This window comes from Homarus americanus, unplaced genomic scaffold (genome assembly GCF_018991925.1).
Source record: "Homarus americanus isolate GMGI-L3 unplaced genomic scaffold, GMGI_Hamer_2.0 scaffold37678, whole genome shotgun sequence".
In the NCBI taxonomy this organism is placed as follows: Eukaryota; Metazoa; Arthropoda; class Malacostraca; order Decapoda; family Nephropidae; genus Homarus; species Homarus americanus.
Window position 1 is genome coordinate 147,501 of NW_024725520.1, and position 19,050 is coordinate 166,550.

Consider the following 19,050-nt stretch of genomic DNA (forward strand, 5'->3'; position numbering starts at 1 on the left):
CGCGGGGAGTATAATTGTGAAGCGGGATAGAGTAAATAAAAAAAAATCAAGAAAATACTTATAATCAAAAAAGAAAGTCGTTTTTTTTTAATATACCTGTACTTAAAATCATGGTTAGTATATAGGACTAACCCGCCGGGCTGCATAGCGCCAATGCGGCCGTATCAACTACAATGCTATTGTACTATTCCAGACGATACTAAATGTTACGTAATACTTCCTTGAGATAAATGTATAGTATATATCAGGTGCCTGAAAGAGAGCTCAGGTTCTCAACTGGCTCAGCCATGTTAATATTGTTATTATTATCCACTCTGTATCTGTATTTTTCTGGCTAAATAAACTTACAATTCAATTCGGAAATGCCTCAAAATTCACCATATCATAGTAAGTTCTTTCTGTTAACATACATGGGAAGTTAGGTAGGTTTGTTTGGTTTGGTTGGTTAGGTCTGTTCTTCATAACCGCAAATGTTTAGTGTTTATTTTAAAAATATCCGTTTTTTAACATATTTCCACAAACTACAACAGTGTCCACTATAATATAACAATTGTTACGAGCTTTTGTTCCCCAGCTGGACACCTTACCAGGAACCGAGCGGTAACCGACCCCCACAGACTCGAACGTTGTTTACTTACATTTCACCTCATGTTTAGCATATTGCTCCTGCACTATTCAGTCTTGCTCAGGTATTCTACATCACTGTAGGAGACGAGAAGCAAACGCAATATTGGAATGCACAATATATTGACAAACACCAACAACCAGCAATAATCAAACATTAACAATCGCCACACTCATACAACAGTTCCGTAAATATAAACAATACCCTAACAATCATATTAATCCTACCACATAGAAAAGGAAAATAAATATTATAAACTTACATTCTAAGCCAGAGTAACACAATTTGCGATCAACCACAACCGGCTCCGCCGACCACAGACCACCAGCTCCACCCCTCGTGCCGTCCTTGAGTGCTCTGCCTCTGCCCTCCTCTCTGGTGCACCGCTTCATTACAATTCCGTTCGAGATCTGAACAACACAGATACGGAGCTCCGGAGAGCCTAACCATGACCCCAAGCTATGGGCCATCCAATGTAGCCCTGATCCATGACTGTGAGGTCCGGAACGTCGAGTCGGGAGATCGAGTAACGGGGGTGGAGCAGTGGTCGTGCAGCAGCCAAACACGAGTCGATGGTCAGGTACCAGTTGGGTCCTCAAGCACATTCTATATCAAGCTTCGTAATACAATGAAAATCCGTAGTTTTATAATTGTTTTCAATCAATTTCGCCCGCGGGTTAGTCCTATATAATTACCAATATCATCAAAACAACAAGTACAGCAAAAATAAAGAAAATCAACAAAAAACTTCTGGTGGTAGCCGTTATCTACACCTTTACCTTTGTTAGTAGTTTCTGTGTTGATTCTAAAACGAATCTTTGCCGTTCCTTCTTATTGCCGACACGAAGCACCCGACTCTTGATATCCATCCTTTCGCATTCGGTTCTGTATTATTCGTATAAATAAACGCCTGTAGCACTTCACAGAGGTTGGCAGAATACCGTGAGCCTTAACAAAGTCAATGGCAATGGGTTCGTTTTCAAATACACGATGAATGTTTTGCCAAGCTGGGATTGAACACCAGTGGAGGGAAAAGTCGTCTTGCCACTCGCTATAAAGTTCGAGACTGGGCATGAGCAGGAGTATCACGTGACACCGAGAGCAACGCTGATTGGATAGACGTGGTAGTGACGTCTTTGCCTCCCCATCTCACCTGTGTCCGAACAAGCCAAACTACCCAACCACCGCTTCACCACTCTGTATAACGGGGCAGCGACGCTGCGGTGACGTTATCGCCACCGCTCTGTGCGTTGCCTGTCTTATGTACTACAGCCTTAAAATTTGGTATACAGAAAAACTATCTAATTGAAAGATGGTATCCATTTACGAGCTTGATTAACTGTGGTTTGTAAGATTGGCTTCAATTTTGACTAGAATTCACAATGTTGATATTATAATGTATTACTGTGTTTCGATAACTAATTACGCTAGTCCATCAACAGTAAAATGTCTTGATACAGAACTCGGTATTAAACAAAGGAACTAGATTGGAGGAATAAGTGTGTCAAGGTAATGTACAATAATCTGTAGTGAAACAAAAATTGGTAAAAATATAAGATAAACTTTCAAAATATTAATATGAAATGGGAGAACAATTATCTTACAGTACAAAGAGCGACTAGTGTGTCATTACTCCTGAGTTCAGGTCTCGACTCCCTTAATACGCAGTGATTCTAGAAGTCTTAAATCAAGTTCATGAAACATTAAACATTGCTATTATTCCGGAATCCTTTATATTTTAATGATTATTTAATCCATGTACGTACACACGCTTTCTTCTTAAAGAGTTAGATGGTTCGCTCATCTGGCACGAAACAATCGCTTCACATTTAAAACAAATAATTCATAATTCATCCTAGAACAGGGAGTTATTGGCACAAATTTCTTTATTGCAAAGATCTTGTTCCCATACGATAATTTTAATCTCGAAACCAAGATTTATTTGAGGGTAAAGGAACTGTAATTCCCTTTACAGACATTGTTATTCTGATACTACCTTGTCAGCGAAGTAGAAATTAAGAAGATATGTTCCTAGTTTCTATTAAATCTCATCGAATATTTCACAAGTTCATTAGGAGAGACAGTCTACTATGGGATCCCCTCTGTGCTGAATAACATTGTCTGCCGTTATCCAAGTGAAATGTTAAAAGTTGCGTTCCTGTAGTGAAGTGGTTAAGAAATATCTCAGTGTCAGTAACTCAGAAAAAGAGGACAACCATTGCTCACAGAACGTTTTGTCAATGTTTAATCTCGGCTCCACTGAAAACCGAAACCTTGGCTAAACACCTGTTGATTACAGTTCTTATTACCCAATAGGGACGGATTGTTATATATTCTGATGGAGTGCATTTGATTAAAGGCGTTAATTCTATTACATTTACGCCCACCTCTTAAACCTCTTTATCATATAGATCAACAGAATACTGAATATGTTAACAGGAATATGAATGTAGTACTGAACCATGCACATACAGTAGAGGCTGAGCCCCACTCCTACAATAGACACAGGAGGGAGCATCAAGGTCCAGAAACACCGGGACCGAGCTGTATTGTGACCCCTCAGTGACTCGAGGCTGGTGCACGAGGTCCTTAAGTCATGATTTATGGCTGCTACTTGTAATCTCCCACAATTAACACTAAGCAGACAAAGTGTTCTTAATGGATTCACTTCTACATAAAAAAACTATACAAAGTTAGCAGTGAAAAGAGACACATGCAGGCACAGTGTCCTTAATGGTCGCACGTTTGTTTAAATCGTGGAAATATGAAGGGAAAAAATTAATGTGTAAAGAAGATAGCGTGCAGTCCTTTACTTTAAGTACAACCTCGAGGTCGTCCTTGTTATTTGGGTCCTCCACAGCCATGCAAACTAAACCAGGAAGACGCCAGTAGTGAAATGTGCAATGGACAGAGAATGCGAAATTTTGCTTGTGTTAAAATTTGCCTTTGGTATTTTGTAAATGACATCGAAATTTGAGCTGTAAGTAAAGGAGGGTTAATGGCTGTCGCTCTTTATTACTTTACAAAGTCATCCAAGGCAGAGTAATTTTGTTAAGTAAACCAAAATAAAATCTTTCATCTGGTAAGGAATATCTTAAAACTGTTATAATTTCAATCAAAACGTGAATATTTGCTGTTTCAGAGACTGTCTCTTCTAGTTAATGTACAGTGTCTTAAGTGATTGTTGGTTCAAGGGAAAATCTTGCAAGCTCTATATTTTTGTTTGTCTACTTATTTATCTATTGTTTCTGTAACTAAACACTGTTGATGCAATAACCAACAAGAAAAGAACAAAGAAAAGAAGAATCAAGAGAACAAAGAAATAAACGAAGAAAAGAAGAAACAAGAGGACGAAGAAATAAACGAAGAAAAGAAGAAACAAGAGGACGAAGAACGCAATGAAATAGAAGTACAAGAAAACAAAGAACAACATATTTGAGAGGAAAATCAAATGTGCATGACACCTTGGCGAGCTTGAAGTTATCATCTCGTGATGTTAGTCCATAACTTTTCATCTCTTAAATAATTGTTTGGAATTATTTTATGTTGTATGTACATTCTTGAAAAAACAATTACAGGCCAAAATAAGATATTACAATAACGAAAACATACGTAACAGGCAACAAAGAGTCGCGGTCGTGGAGTTTAATAAGAATCATTAGTTAATAGATCAGCAGTCAACGTGACCATGACACTAGCTCGCCAAATTATCTTGCTGAACAAACATAAGGGAATACTTCTTCATACAGAGGGTGGCAGATTTATGGAACGTCTACCAGCCTAACATGTGGAATCACAAACAGTACTGGGACTCAAAATAGCCTTCAACATCTCTATCAAGAACAACGGAGGGATCCTACACAGGACACTGGCCTCCTTCCCTCGGCATGGCCACCTCTAGTGGGTGTTCATTAGGTAAATAGGGTAAATACTCTATAAGCTTGGAAAGAACGCACACCCTTTCTTGATACTACAAGTGTTACCCATGATGATGTGCCACTAAAAGATTCAAAGAAAACGATATGGATATCTGGCAAACCTTAGTATATAATTAACTCACTCTGGTGTGTGTTGTCACACCGTGATAATAATAATAATAATAATAATAATAATAATAATATAATAATAATAATATAATAATAATATAATAATAATAATATAAAAATAATATAATAAAATAATAATAATAATAATATAATAATAATAATAATAATATAATAATAATAATAATAATATAATAATAATATAATAATAATAATGCAAAATTTTCGTTTCGGTCATCCAGCGATTTTTCGGATTTTAAGTTTTGGAATCGGTAGCTTAGACAATTCTAAGACACTTCTATGGCATTTCTTCCGCTCAAGATTACTCTGAGAAAATCGCAAAAACAAATTGGAAAATCTTTGTATTTTTCTAAGTAGTTAGAAATTAAAATTATGTTCTTCCGACGGTTTTTGATGTGTTATGAACGAATTTGACCTTCATTTCTAACGCTGAAAGTCATCGTGAGCGGAAAAAATTCTATAGAAAAAAAGTCTTACAGTTGTCTAAACTACTTATTCCAAAACCTAAAATCCTTTAAATCGCTGGATGACCTAAATGATGAAAATACCAACAATCCTTTGCTACTTCCAGCTGACAGATGAAGATGACATTTAATATAATTACACTAAGAATGCATCCAAGGAAAGTTGAAATCGTGTAATTAGGGATCAAAGTAACACCAGCTTATAACAACTAATACTTACTGCATTTACAGCTAACAAGAGTACAGACAATAATACTGTATGGGTCCTGTCTCCAGATCACAAACAACCGATACATCTTTTACAATTAAAATATTAACTCAAAACTTCTTTATACAGTCAAAGTACATAATATTATATGATTACAAAATATGAGAAATACATAGAACCAATATAATTAACATCCAATGCAAAAAAATAAACTAATTATTACAAAGTACATTCACCTTTCATCTCTCTTCCCTTGCAAAGGAGTCTTGATACTAAATGAATATACAGCACACATCTTGATAATATTTAAGTACATAGACATATGTAACACTCCTCTTTACTGTAAATCTTTCAATGGGTCACCGGCTAACCAAAACAGTCTCCTGGTGTCTTTCAAACTCTTCTAATGTGTCATTAACACTGTGAATGAGGAAGTTAGCAAGTGTTGGTCCTAAAAAAAAATATTTTAATTCAATTATAAAGCAACCATGACTCGGCGAACTTAAAAGTGCAACGCAAGAGCTTGGTACTTCGGCAAATTATGTCAAGATTTTTTATTATTATTAAAACAGACAATTATAAAAATTAAATATTAAAGGATTACGACTTTTATTTTCATGAAAGAAGTGAACGAAATGCAACAATGAAAAAGGTCCTAAAACAGAAAATTAATGTTCAGTTTCAGATGTAACCTCGAGCGGTGATATTATTATTATGCCGAGGTATAGTTGTCTTAGTGTGTTTTGATTACTTTCTGCCCCAAACAACAGTTGTTTTGGCAACCTTAGTTAGATTTTCTTGTTTATATTGATGTATTACTCATGCAAGAATATTCTAGAATGTATGGTATCATTTTTTTTATGATTTACTTATTGTAAGCCTAAATCATTCTAGAATTCTCCAGGCGTTCCTCGCGCCGACCTCCAGTGTCTGGACGTCGTTAGAATGCTCATTGCTCTAGGCGTATGACGAGACATATTTAAGTGGCAGTGAGCGGCTTTCAGTCAAGTCGACCATTTCTACCAGACTTCAGAGTGTAAGGTACCAGCCTCGTAGGACAACTCAAAATTGTTGTTCAAGTATTGTGGAATTGTTGGGATCAATATAAAGTGAAAAGACTAAGGAATTGTACGTACATTGATAGTGTGCTGACGACAGTCCTCTCAGTTTCTCATCTCCGTAGTGCTTTTAAATACGGTTTCTTGCATCACTCAACACCGTAGAAATTAATGACTTAAAGATTCAATACAATTACTGCACAAGGAGGTATCACAATTACTAAGCGCATTAAGTCATTAGCTGTTGATTCAAATACATTTATTCATGTATATAAATACAGGTTTAATTAGAAATTACAGGTACAGAACTTTCCAATACAGTATATAATAAAAGGCGAATGTTTTAATTCACCTCTTAGTGAAGCAGACAAAAATATAAACTTTGATCAGCTATGTAACGTACTGTACTGTGTAACTACTGTAGAGCATAGCATCATACAGCAGCACACAGTTGTTTGGAACCAACAATAAGTTTCGAACTGCTGCACCATATGAGAATAAATCCACATGCATGCATTAGTAACACAAACATAAAACAATATTTTTTTATTTCTTTTCCTCTTTCTTACACTTTAAATCTGTGACCAAGAAAGTTCCCCACGAGGCTACTCATCGGTTTCAGATTTTCTCTAAAGACACTTAGGATTCTAAATGAAGATGTAAGAATATACTTACAGTAACTGGTTGACGCACAAAATTAATGTAAAAAACTTACACTGAGCCTGTATCTTAACTCACTAAAAAGACAAAATTAGCATATATAATTTTTTACAAAAATATTTTCACGTTACTATTGTGCTCTAACTGACCCTACGATTAGTTGCATTCTTACATCTTGTTACGGGTAAAAGATGAATACTGTGTACATCGTATGCACTTTTGAAAAATTGGACCTTATATAACCGGTAATAAGGCCCAACTTTCATCTTAAGTGCCATCGTTTGTTACTGTTAAACTTACTGTATGGTTGAGAGTCAAATTAAAAAACTGCACTTCACAGTCCCAGCATTAGTAGGCGTTGAAATTTTATCTTTAACCCAAGTTAAATAATTACATGTAGAGAGTCTTTAGCATCATAACAAACAATTCAGGGTATCGCAATTATGATAAACTGTTATTAAATGATCTGCGATGTTGGGAAAAAGATGATTTCTTTTCCATTTTCTTTCTCGTTACATTCACAAATATGGGAATAAAGACATACTTAGCGATGACAATGATCTGGTGGACAGATGCTGTGAGTGTTAAATTCAGCAGGAAATAAAGATAAAGACTTACACTGGTACAGAAATAATCTATATACAACTTGTAATAATTGGAAACAAAACCTATGGATGAAGATCAGTTTATGTAACGTTAAAACACGAACATATGATAAGTTATAGTGGGAGGTAGTAGGTTAGTGTAGTAGCAGTAGGGTAAGTGTAGCCAGCAGGAGGGAGGTGGTGACTGTGGTGGTGACGGAGTTGTTCTGGACGGAGTCTTTCCCCAACCTTCGCTTCTTCTCACGTCCCATCGCCTCTACAAATTAGAAAGTAATTAACATGGAGTAAAATAAACTATTTATACTGTGTAAAATATTATAAAACTACAGAACGAACTTCGACATCTGCAACAACATACTACGTTATTTGCCTTTCAAATGTACGTTATATATCATGGAAACATAAGAACGTCAAAATCAGTTTCGACTTATTATCTACTGCATTCTCTAAAAAAAAATTATGTTTATTATTGGCAGGTCATCATATCAGTAGAACAATTATACTCACATTTGGTAAAAGTCACCAGAAACATTTATCTACAGTTTGAGAACAATGGCATGGTGTTTACTCTGGTCCGTTAACAATGCATATCCAGAAATATTCAATGCAGAAAACTCTCCTTCTACATTTCTTGGACGGTAGACAAACAGACTAAAACCTCTGAGAGCAAAAACAGTGCCTAAATCTCAAGCAGTTTCATCCTAACAGCTGCAGCCTCAGCACTGTACCTTTGTCGCTACTGGGGACTATATGAAGGCTGTCAAACGCCTCTAGCTCGGTCTGTGGGGACTGATCGTTCATGTCTTCTGGAATCTGTCGAGGAATGGTGTTATTGTTACTAAAAACGTTAAAGAGATAGAGGAAACAGTAACAAGTGAGAAGGTGAAACGAGTCATAAACAAGCTGAATAAAGTCAAGAGCTTCAAGAGTGAGTGGAAACGCTGTCAGGAAATGATAAGAGAAAGATACAAGACACAGGGAATGGTTCCAAATATTTTTTTATCATCATCATCATTATATATTATTATTATTATTATTATTATTATTATTATTATTATTATTATTTAGCAGTCTCTCACCCCCTTCCTCGTCTTCAACGGTATATCATGGGAGCTCCCTGAAGGCGCTGGTGTCGAAACGGCAAAATTATGCTGGTTTTCCGTCACTAGAGTGGTAGTAGGTGGCCGAGATGATGTTGAGATGGCAATGGGTGTACTGGCTGTTTGAATGATATTGGTAGCCGGCTGAGTGGTTGCTGGGGTGCTGCGGGGTGATTGGGTGGTGACTGGGGTGGTTACTGGAGTGGTTGCTAGGGTGGTTGTAGGTTGTTGGGTGGTTGAGAGAACTTTGGCCTCTCTTGGTAATTCAGAGCCCATGTTCCTCGCCATCAGGAACCTATTAGACTCCAACATCTGGTCGAGCTTCTCCATGTAGGGACAATTCTGACAGGGAATGTCTTATTTTATTGATAATTTCTATAAGTCTTGGAAAGAATGAGGTGACAGCTGAGAATATTAAACAAATGACTTTCTCTGCCATATAGATTCAATGCTTATAAATGTGCCATTGTCTTAGATCCCCTTATCTATTCTTAAGTAATGTCAAACAAAACTAAATACAATAAAAAATTTATGATACTGTGAGGTCACGACACACTGAGAAAGGTCAAGATGGTATGAGATTACGACACACTGAGAATGGCCATGATGTGTGGTCACGACACACTGAGAAAGGTCAAGATGGTATGAGATTACGACACACTGAGAAGGGTCATGATGATGTGAGGTCACGACAAACTGAGAATGGTCATGATGTGTGGTCACGACACACTGAGAAAGGTCAAGATGGTATGAGATCACGACACACTGAGAAGGGTCATGATGATGTGAGGTCACGACAAACTGAGAAAAATTGCGTCTCAGGTTGTGTAGAGGACTGCTCACCTGCTCCTGTGTGGTCTGTTTCATCTTGGTGTGGTCGACGCCAATGGAGGTGAAGTAATCGTAACACTTCATTCCGTCATTCGCCGACAAACTCGGCTTCCGACCTAACAACCACATGAATTCAGCTCGAAATCCAAAGTACTCCAGGCAAGAGTACACGCAGGAATAGTTGATGTAGTCTGTAGTGACAACCTAGAAGAGACGAATGAAAGGCAACATGAAAGAAAACTATCAGTGTGTTGTATCTCATCTGAACATACAGGTATTCTATCCCACGTTCATTATATCACTGACGACATATTTCATATATGCTTTAAAAAGTCGCAATTGATTACAGAATTATTATCACAGAGGAAACGCATTAGTTTGTTGCTCTAATCGCAGTCTGGTCCCTCTCTAGAAATTATTTTCAATTCTTGGTAAAAGTGCGAAGTGTTGCACAGCAGCTGAGAATGATATTTCACAAGAATTAGTTAATTAGGGTCATGAAACAATACTTGACAAACGGAGGTATGTGGAAAAGAACGTTATCTAAAAAAATATACTTCCTGACAGGAGAGAATATCTGCAAAAGGATGGAATTTACTACTGTACTTTTTAGTTTAGGAAAAACTGGGAAAAGAATCGGATCTAATCAATACACTTCTAGGTAAGAGAAAGAACCTGACGAGTGACACAAAACCTTATAAAATACTCGTACACTTCGCGCTCAGGAAAAATACATGGCGAGAGACTTAAGTTTTCATGAAATATAATTCCTAGCAGGGAAGGGAACTTAGAAAAGGAGAGAATTAGTCAACGAAATTCCTAGGCAACGGACAGTGCCTAGAAAAAGAAAACGAATCGACATAGAGGGAGACATAGTTAAAATAACAAGGTGACGGGGGGGATTGAAATTTAAAAAACATTAATGGATAGATCTTGTAAATGACACTACGTAGTAAGGAAGAGAATTTGGTGACGGAAATAACTTGGTAAGGGGTAGTAAAGGAGAGTACCTCTTAAGAGAAACGTGCCAGTAAAGGAGACTACTTTCTGGGGAAGACTACCTGGTAGGGAGACTCGGGCATGCCGTCGACGATGACCCTCATGTGGGCTAGGTTGGGGGCACTCGGGAGCTCGTCCGCCGGCAGTAACATCATATCCTGCTTCACCTCCCTTCCCTCGTCCGTCAATCCCCCCGTCTGCACTTTCAGGTAATTTCCTGTGTCGGATAGGTAAATAAGTTCTGAAAATTTTTAGTCAATACTTTTCTTGCTTTATAACCTTGTTATCTTCAAGGGTATCTGAACGAACGTACCACAGCGTATGGTTATGTTGAGTCATTACATTTCATGATTGTTAGTATTCAATAATCTGCTGATGACAGGACGTACAAAGTGTTTGTGAGATTTAATGCAAGTAAAATTAAACACTACATTATGCTGTATCTAGGTTTTGTGAAGTAGAGAATGACCTCATGCTGAGGACCAAGCCAAGTTGCACGTCCATATGTAGCAGTCGAAGATATGACTTTTATATTATAATTACTCTCAACTTTGTGACAAGACTAGAGATAATGTCAAAAGCCTTCATAGTAAATGTTTTTGACTTTTATCTTCGGTGCAGATAACGAGTTTTCTTTCGACATGAAATGTGCAAGTAGACGCAGTGTTACATAGTGTTACGTACCCCTTTCACCGCTTATCAGCTTCCACCGCTGGTTACCAAAGGCCAGGTCGTATATACAGAAGCAGTTGATATAATTATCACCAAGTGTCGTCGAATTACCACTAGCTGTCCCGCCAGTTTCCGTTAATTTCCCGACGAACGGTATCAGTGTACAGGCAAAACAACAGACAGGTACATTTCAGCCAGGTCACAGAAACACACCTGTGCACTGTGGTCTTCTTTAATAATCGCTAAATCTTCACAACAAACTCTTTCACAGAGTAGTCCTCACAACTAGACTTCTCACTTCGATTATATACAGTCAGCACACTGCCAGTGTACAATTCCTTAGTCTTTTCACTTTATATCGCTCACAACAATTCCACAATACTTGAACAACATTTATCTTTAGCTGTCACTAAACCTGCTATGCACTTTCGCAAAATTCTTTTTAAAACGCCCTAGAGCTGGTGGCCAATAGATAATGTAAATTCCGACTCACTATGTTTACAAAAATGAACGAATTCTCTAAGGTTTGGGCGATTCCTATAGAGCAGGTTATACTTGATACACTGTTTCTTAACTTTGATTGCTTGAGATTACTAATGTAAACTAACACTTAATTGACGTTGGTTATAAACTCTGATCGGCATTTGAATCCGAAACCAGAAGGACTCGCATGTTAATATCTACACTAGACAATCAGATTTTATATTTAACATTCCTCAAACTTCTTTTCGACGATCATATAGTATCATCGGATGTTAGCAAATAAGTTTCCTTGTCATCAATAGTGGATTAATATCTAGGACACAAATTTGTGACTTTTACTAATGATCGCAGGTCGGGCTTGAATAATAATAATAATAATAATAATAATAATAATAATAATAATTAACAGTGCAAGAAGAAAGTTGAATCTACATAAGGAACCATAAATAAAGTTTCACATCTATAGTGTGTGAACTTGAAGACTTACTTATCCAACAGTAGATCAGTGTGGGTCTGGAGGCACATCTAGAATATTGCTTGGAAACTTACCCATCCAGGTGTAGTTCTGCGTGATGCATGCCTTAGTCTGCTGGTAGTTGTTGGGGACATGCGATATGTCGAACCAGAGACCCCCATACTGTAAACACAGGGACCCACTCGATTGAGAGATTCGAACGTAAAGTGTTGCTCCTAATTATATTGATACTGCTAAATAAATTAAGAAATTCCTGGTTGAAATGTAATGAGAAGAATATATTATTTGTACTAAAACGAGAGAAAAAAATGATAGAATAAAGTTGCTTGAAAAGATGTCAGTCACACGCCGAGATTAATAGTCCGGTGAAAGGAAATAAAAAATTGATGGATCGTTATTATATATATAACTGACTTAATATATACTGAAAAAAGACAATGTTTACTGCTAAAACATTGTACATGAAATAAACAGAAAAGGAATAGATGAATGTTTGGATAATAATACTGTTGATGAATGGTTGGATATTACTGCTGATGATGAATGGTTGAATAATACTGCTGATGATGAATGGTTGGATATTACTGCTGATGATGATTGGTTGAATAATACTGCTGATGAATGGTTGGATAATACTGTTGATGATGAATGGTTGGATATTACTGCTGATGATGATTGGTTGAATAATACTGCTGATGATGAATGGTTGAATAATACTGCTGATGAATGGTTGAATAATACTGCTGATGATGAATGGTTGGATAATACTGATGATGATGAATGGTTGAATAATACTGCTGATGAATGGTTGGATATTACTGCTGATGATGATTGGTTGAATAATACTGATGATGATGAATGGTTGAATAATACTGCTGATGAATGGTTGGATAATACTGATGATGATGAATGGTTGAATAATACTGATGATGATGAATGGTTGAATAATACTGCTGATGAATGGTTGAATAATACTGCTGATGAATGGTTGAATAATACTGATGATGAATGGTTGAATAATACTGCTGATGAATGGTTGAATAATACTGATGATGATGAATGGTTGAATAATACTGCTGATGAATGGTTGAATAATACTGATGATGAATGGTTGAATAATACTGATGATGATGAATGGTTGAATAATACTGATGATGAATGGTTGAATAATACTGCTGATGAATGGTTGAATAATACTGATGATGAATGGTTGGATAATACTGATGATGAATGGTTGGATAATACTGATGATGATGAATGGTTGGATAATACTGTTGATGAATGGTTGAATAATACTGATGATGATGAATGGTTGGACAATACTGCTGATGAATGGTTGGATAATACTGATGATGAATGGTTGAATAATACTGCTGATGATGAATGGTTGGATAATACTGATGATGATGAATGGTTGAATAATACTGCTGATGAATGGTTGAATAATACTGATGATGATGAATGGTTGGATAATACTGATGATGATGAATGGATGAATAATACTGCTGATGATGAATGGATGAATAATACTGCTGATGATGAATGGATGAATAATACTGCTGATGATGAATGGATGAATAATACTGCTGATGATGAATGGATGAATAATACTGCTGATGATGAATGGATGAATAATACTGCTGATGATGATGAATAATACTGCTGATGATGAATGGATGAATAATACTGCTGATGATGAATGGATGAATAATACTGCTGATGATGAATGGATGAATAATACTGCTGATGATGAATGGATGAATAATACTGCTGAATGGTTTAATAATACTGCTGATGATGAATGGATGAATAATACTGCTGATGATGAATGGATGAATAATACTGCTGATGATGAATGGATGAATAATACTGCTGATGATGAATGGATGAATAATAATACTGATGATGAATGGTTGAATAATACTGATGATGAATGGTTGAATAATACTGATGATGATGAATGGTTGAATAATACTGATGATGATGAATGGTTGGACAATACTGCTGATGAATGGTTGAATAATACTGCTGATGAATGGTTGAATAATACTGCTGATGATGAATGGTTGGATAATACTGATGATGATGAATGGTTGAATAATACTGCTGATGAATGGTTGAATAATACTGCTGATGAATGGTTGAATAATACTGTTGATGAATGGTTGGATAATACTGCTGATGATGAATGGTTGAATAATACTGCTGATGAATGGTTGAATAATACTGCTGATGAATGGTTGAATAATACTGCTGATGATGAATGGTTGGATAATACTGATGATGATGAATGGTTGAATAATACTGCTGATGAATGGTTGAATAATACTGCTGATGATGAATGGTTGGATAATACTGATGATGATGAATGGTTGAATAATACTGCTGATGAATGGTTGAATAATACTGCTGATGAATGGTTGAATAATACTGATGAATGGTTGAATAATACTGATGATGAATGGTTGATAATACTGCTGATGATGAATGCTGATGAATGGCTGAATGATGATGATGATGATGAATGGTTGAATAATACTGATGATGAATGGTTGAATAATACTGCTGATGAATGGTTGAATAATACTGCTGATGAATGGTTGAATAATACTGATGATGAATGGTTGAATAATACTGATGATGATGAATGGTTGAATAATACTGATGATGATGAATGGTTGAATAATACTGATGATGAATGGTTGAATAATACTGATGATGAATGGTTGAATAATACTGATGATGAATGGTTGATAATACTGCTGATGATGAATGGTTGAATAATACTGCTGATGATGAATGGTTGAATAACTATGATGAATGGTTGAATAATACTGCTGATGATGAATGGTTGAATAATACTGCTGATGATGAATGGTTGAATAATACTGATGATGAATGGTTGAATAATACTGCTGATGATGAATGGTTGACTAATACTGCTGATGATGAATGGTTGACTAATACTGCTGATGATGAATGGTTGAATAATACTGCTGATGATGAATGGTTGAATAATACTGCTGATGAATGGTTCAATAATACTGCTGATGATGAATGGTTGAATAATACTGCTGATGATGAATGGTTGAATAATACTGCTGATGATGAATGGTTGAATAATACTGATGATGAATGGTTGAATAATACTGCTGATTATGAATGGTTGAATAATACTGCTGATTATGAATGGTTGAATAATACTGCTGATGATGAATGGTTGACTAATACTGCTGATGATGAATGGTTGACTAATACTGCTGATGAATGGGCTGCCGTAAACTATGGATTTACATCAATATAATCAACTATTACGGACTAAAAAGAAGCAGTCATGAACATTCTTTAGGATATTCCCGTATAGAGACTGGTTAAGTGTTTCTATTTGGATAACAGTCTGAATTTCTTTTTCCAAGTAAATTGAAAACTTGCTTCATCAAATTAACTCTTAAACTCCTAATGTGTTGATATTTTTCATACCCAAATTAAACAAATACAAACACAGAGCAGGCAAAAAATTACACGCAAATAAAATCAAAACAAACACAAGTGCACTACGTAACCTTGGCAACAGATAACAAGATTTGGTATCACTTGTTATGTGCCGTCTCGCGCACAGTTCCCAACTCTTTAAATGTAAGGCATATATTTACCTCTTGTTCCACAATTATTAATGATTTTTCATCGTTGTCATCTATTTGTATTAGGCAAGCCATCACAGTTACAAACTCTGAACCTTGTTTTCATGGACTGAATATTATCTTAGCAAGTTTCCCGATTTCCGCCGCCAACAGGAGGACCCGTGTTAATCACTACACATCAAGGGCATCCCCTCAAATGTAATCAATTATCTTACAAACCACAATATACACTAGGAAACTTTTTGTATAATTATACTTACTGACCGCTTATACAAAGCGGAAAGAATAAAATGGTGTTAAAGTTTGTCAGGTTCATACGATTGGAAGCGTTACCGGTATATGGTTAAATACATTCAGCTGTCGTAAAGATTACTCAATTGAACCTCACCTTTCAGTATCTAGCTAATTAAAAATCTATTTTTAAATTAATGCTCAATTAAGCCTATCATCATTGCTGCAGTACCCTAGTTAAGAGATAATCATGACCTATTGCAGTTATGACACATTTTACAAAGGGATACCTACTGCTCAAGCAAGCACCTCTACATATTGGCTATACACTCTTAAAGTTGCAATTTTCTAAAACGAAAATTAGGTAGATAATATACCCACGTTTCACCATATGAAATGAACTCGCTTTTGTTTCTAGCGTAGTCACAATTCCTCCTACTCCCGGTAACCTGCCACGTCATGTGGGCGGCCCCCACACGAATACTGATCACCTGTTGGGAGCAGTCATTAGCTACTTTCTACCATAGGTCCTCTACTTCAAAGCGTTTTAATTGAAATGCTTGAGTATATTCATCATCTTACCTTGACAGGATCAAAGTTCTCCACGAGGGTGACCTGTGCACATGCACCATACTGTAGGAAATCAGGGAGGCCAAAGAGTCCTTCTACGGAATGGACCAAGGATCCAGTTAATAGCAGGAGCAGCTGTAGGATCCTCTTGGACTCGTGACTCACAGGAAGAGACAGCATGGCGTTTCAAGGAAGCGCCAATGATGGTCAAGTGTTAGTTGGTGTCGGGAGCTTCGTCGTGGCTGTCTGTTTTCGAAATGTAAAATTAGAGAATTTACTCGTCAGGCTATGATCTGCAGGTTAGCACATCTTAATTAAATCTCCATAATTCTGGTATGTTTGATGTAGTACGTTGAAAATTTTCGATGATGACTTAGATAAATAAATTCTTAACAAGACTATTGAAGCTGACAGGACTGATAATCATTTAGCAGTCACAGAAAATGTTTGAAAATAACAATAACTCGGCTGCAAGACGAAGGAAAATGCTAATTATTATTGGATTCCACCCAAATATCCCTGACATCATTTCTTTTAATTTCATTCTATTCTTATTTTTTCGCCCCTGGGCACCGTTGTGGGTCGTTTGACCTGTGCCCGGGTGGGCTGATCCCCGGTAAAAAAAAAGTGCATTAACTATAAAGAGCGAAATCTGAAGTTATTAATAGAAACAACTCACAAGGACGAACAAATGCAACACTTTATGTCCCTCGCCATATTGTACACCGAGACCATAAGAAAATGAGTATAATTACTGGTTGGGAAACGAGTCAAGGGTACACCAATTTCGATATCCGACCACTACAGTTAACGCAGAGAGGCGACGAGCATACTGCGAGAGGAAGCAGCAGAGTGACGAGAGTTATGAAGATGTCGTCTACTTAGTGTGGAGCATAATCGCTCGTCATCGTGAACGTCATTCCTGCATCTTCATCTTTCAGCATTGGAACTTAAGACTCATCCCGAGCAATTGCCCTCTGGTCACTGCTGATCCCAGTATCTAGATCGTTTATGTAGATTATGAATTAGAGTGGGCCTAGTACTGACCCCTGAGGAACCCCACTGGTTACACGGCCCCACTCAGATTTAACACCACCTACGCTGACCCTCTGCGTTCTATCGGTGAGCCATGATTTTATTCAATTTAAAACTTTCCCCTCGATACCATGAGCCTTAACGTTTCTCAGAAGCCTCTGATGCGGTACTCTGTCAAATGCGTTGCTAAAGTCTAAGTAAATAACATCGTAATTTTCGTCATTATCTACTACCTCGAAGACTTTCCTAAAAAAATGTCAGCAGATTTGTTAGACAAGATTTTCCCTTTGTAAACCCATGTTGAGAGTCGTAGATTAATTTGCTTTTCTCTAAATGCGATCGCATGCTATCTGCTATAATTGATTCAAGAAATTTCCCCACTACTGACGTCAAACTAGACGGCCGGTATTTTGACCTGACTAGTAACGTGGCCCTTTTTCTCTTTTGCTTCCTCTACGTGTGTGTTGGTGTTGGTGTGGGGATTAGTGGATGACATCATTATGACTTGAACTCAAGCTTAATAATGTCACCCTGTATATTTAAGCCTATCTCTGTTCATGTAATCCAGTTGCCTCTGAAGATTTCTTGAATAAAGACGGAAGCTAAGGTGCTCCGTTGTTTCCCTTTTCCCCGTGTGATTTTAGCAATATATATATATATATATATATATATATATATATATATATATATATATATATATATATATATATATATATATATATATTTCATTTTTAGTCCATATAACACGCGGACTTTGAACATATAATCAACGAGGTCGTTGATTATATGTTCAAAGTCCGCGTGTTATATGGACTAAAAATGAAGTATATATATGTACCTCGCGTTTCATACCAGCTGGATTCGGTAAAATGCTACTGACACCACATAAGAGGCACGGGCAGTTTCCCAATGAGGTTCACGGCGCCATCAGCTCGACGAACAGGCTTTGTGTGAAATATAACAGGGTAAAAAGTTCTAATGTGCAGTGGAAATAAGAGGTAACGTAAAGATTACAAAAGCATAAATCTGTTGAGCGTACCAGAGAAAGTGTATATGGATTATTAGTGAGAAAAATGCAGTGAAAACAAGAGTCGAGGAAAGGAAGATAATTTATACCATCCTATATCAAGTACTTGAGTAAAAGAACATGAATGAGGAGTTTGTAAAGGTTGAGAAGAATGATTATTTAAGACATTCATAGATCTAGAAAAAATTACGTTTGGTTGGATTCTTATATCATCATAATTTAATTACAGATATATATTTCAAGAGCCTACTGTGATTGGTCGCTATAAGCACGCCGTGATTGGCCCTCTTACCAAGAAAGGG

General features: G+C 36.7%; 1 protein-coding gene across 2 annotated transcripts; it reads right to left on the reverse strand.

Annotated features, from left to right (window-relative positions):
- Positions 1-6,663: 6,663 nt before the first annotated feature.
- LOC121865160 lies at positions 6,664-17,533 on the reverse strand. 2 transcript variants are annotated; one of them, XM_042364465.1, is made up of 8 exons: positions 17,442-17,533; positions 16,699-16,932; positions 12,319-12,406; positions 10,677-10,831; positions 9,628-9,819; positions 8,764-9,126; positions 8,413-8,497; positions 6,664-7,940 (listed from the first exon to the last, which is right to left on the reverse strand). In XM_042364465.1, exons 2-8 carry the CDS (start codon positions 16,864-16,866, stop codon positions 7,819-7,821), a joined length of 1,173 nt encoding a protein of 390 aa, XP_042220399.1. In that variant the 5' UTR covers positions 16,867-16,932; positions 17,442-17,533; the 3' UTR covers positions 6,664-7,818. The 2 variants fall into 2 exon arrangements, with proteins under 2 accessions (XP_042220399.1, XP_042220400.1); XM_042364466.1 differs by lacking the exon at positions 17,442-17,533 and adding an exon at positions 17,366-17,439.
- Between the last annotated feature and the right edge of the window lie 1,517 nt (positions 17,534-19,050).

Excerpts from the sequence above, each read along its gene's own strand:
- LOC121865160 (XM_042364465.1), bottom strand. The coding sequence starts at position 16,866 with ATGCTGTCTCTTCCTGTGAGTCACGAGTCCAAGAGGATCCTACAGCTG. Across the intron at positions 10,832-12,318 it reads GCAGAACTACACCTGGATGG|GAAATTACCTGAAAGTGCAG; the intron begins GTAAGTTTCCAA and ends TATCCGACACAG. Across the intron at positions 9,127-9,627 it reads AACAGACCACACAGGAGCAG|AATTGTCCCTACATGGAGAA; the intron begins GTGAGCAGTCCT and ends ATTCCCTGTCAG.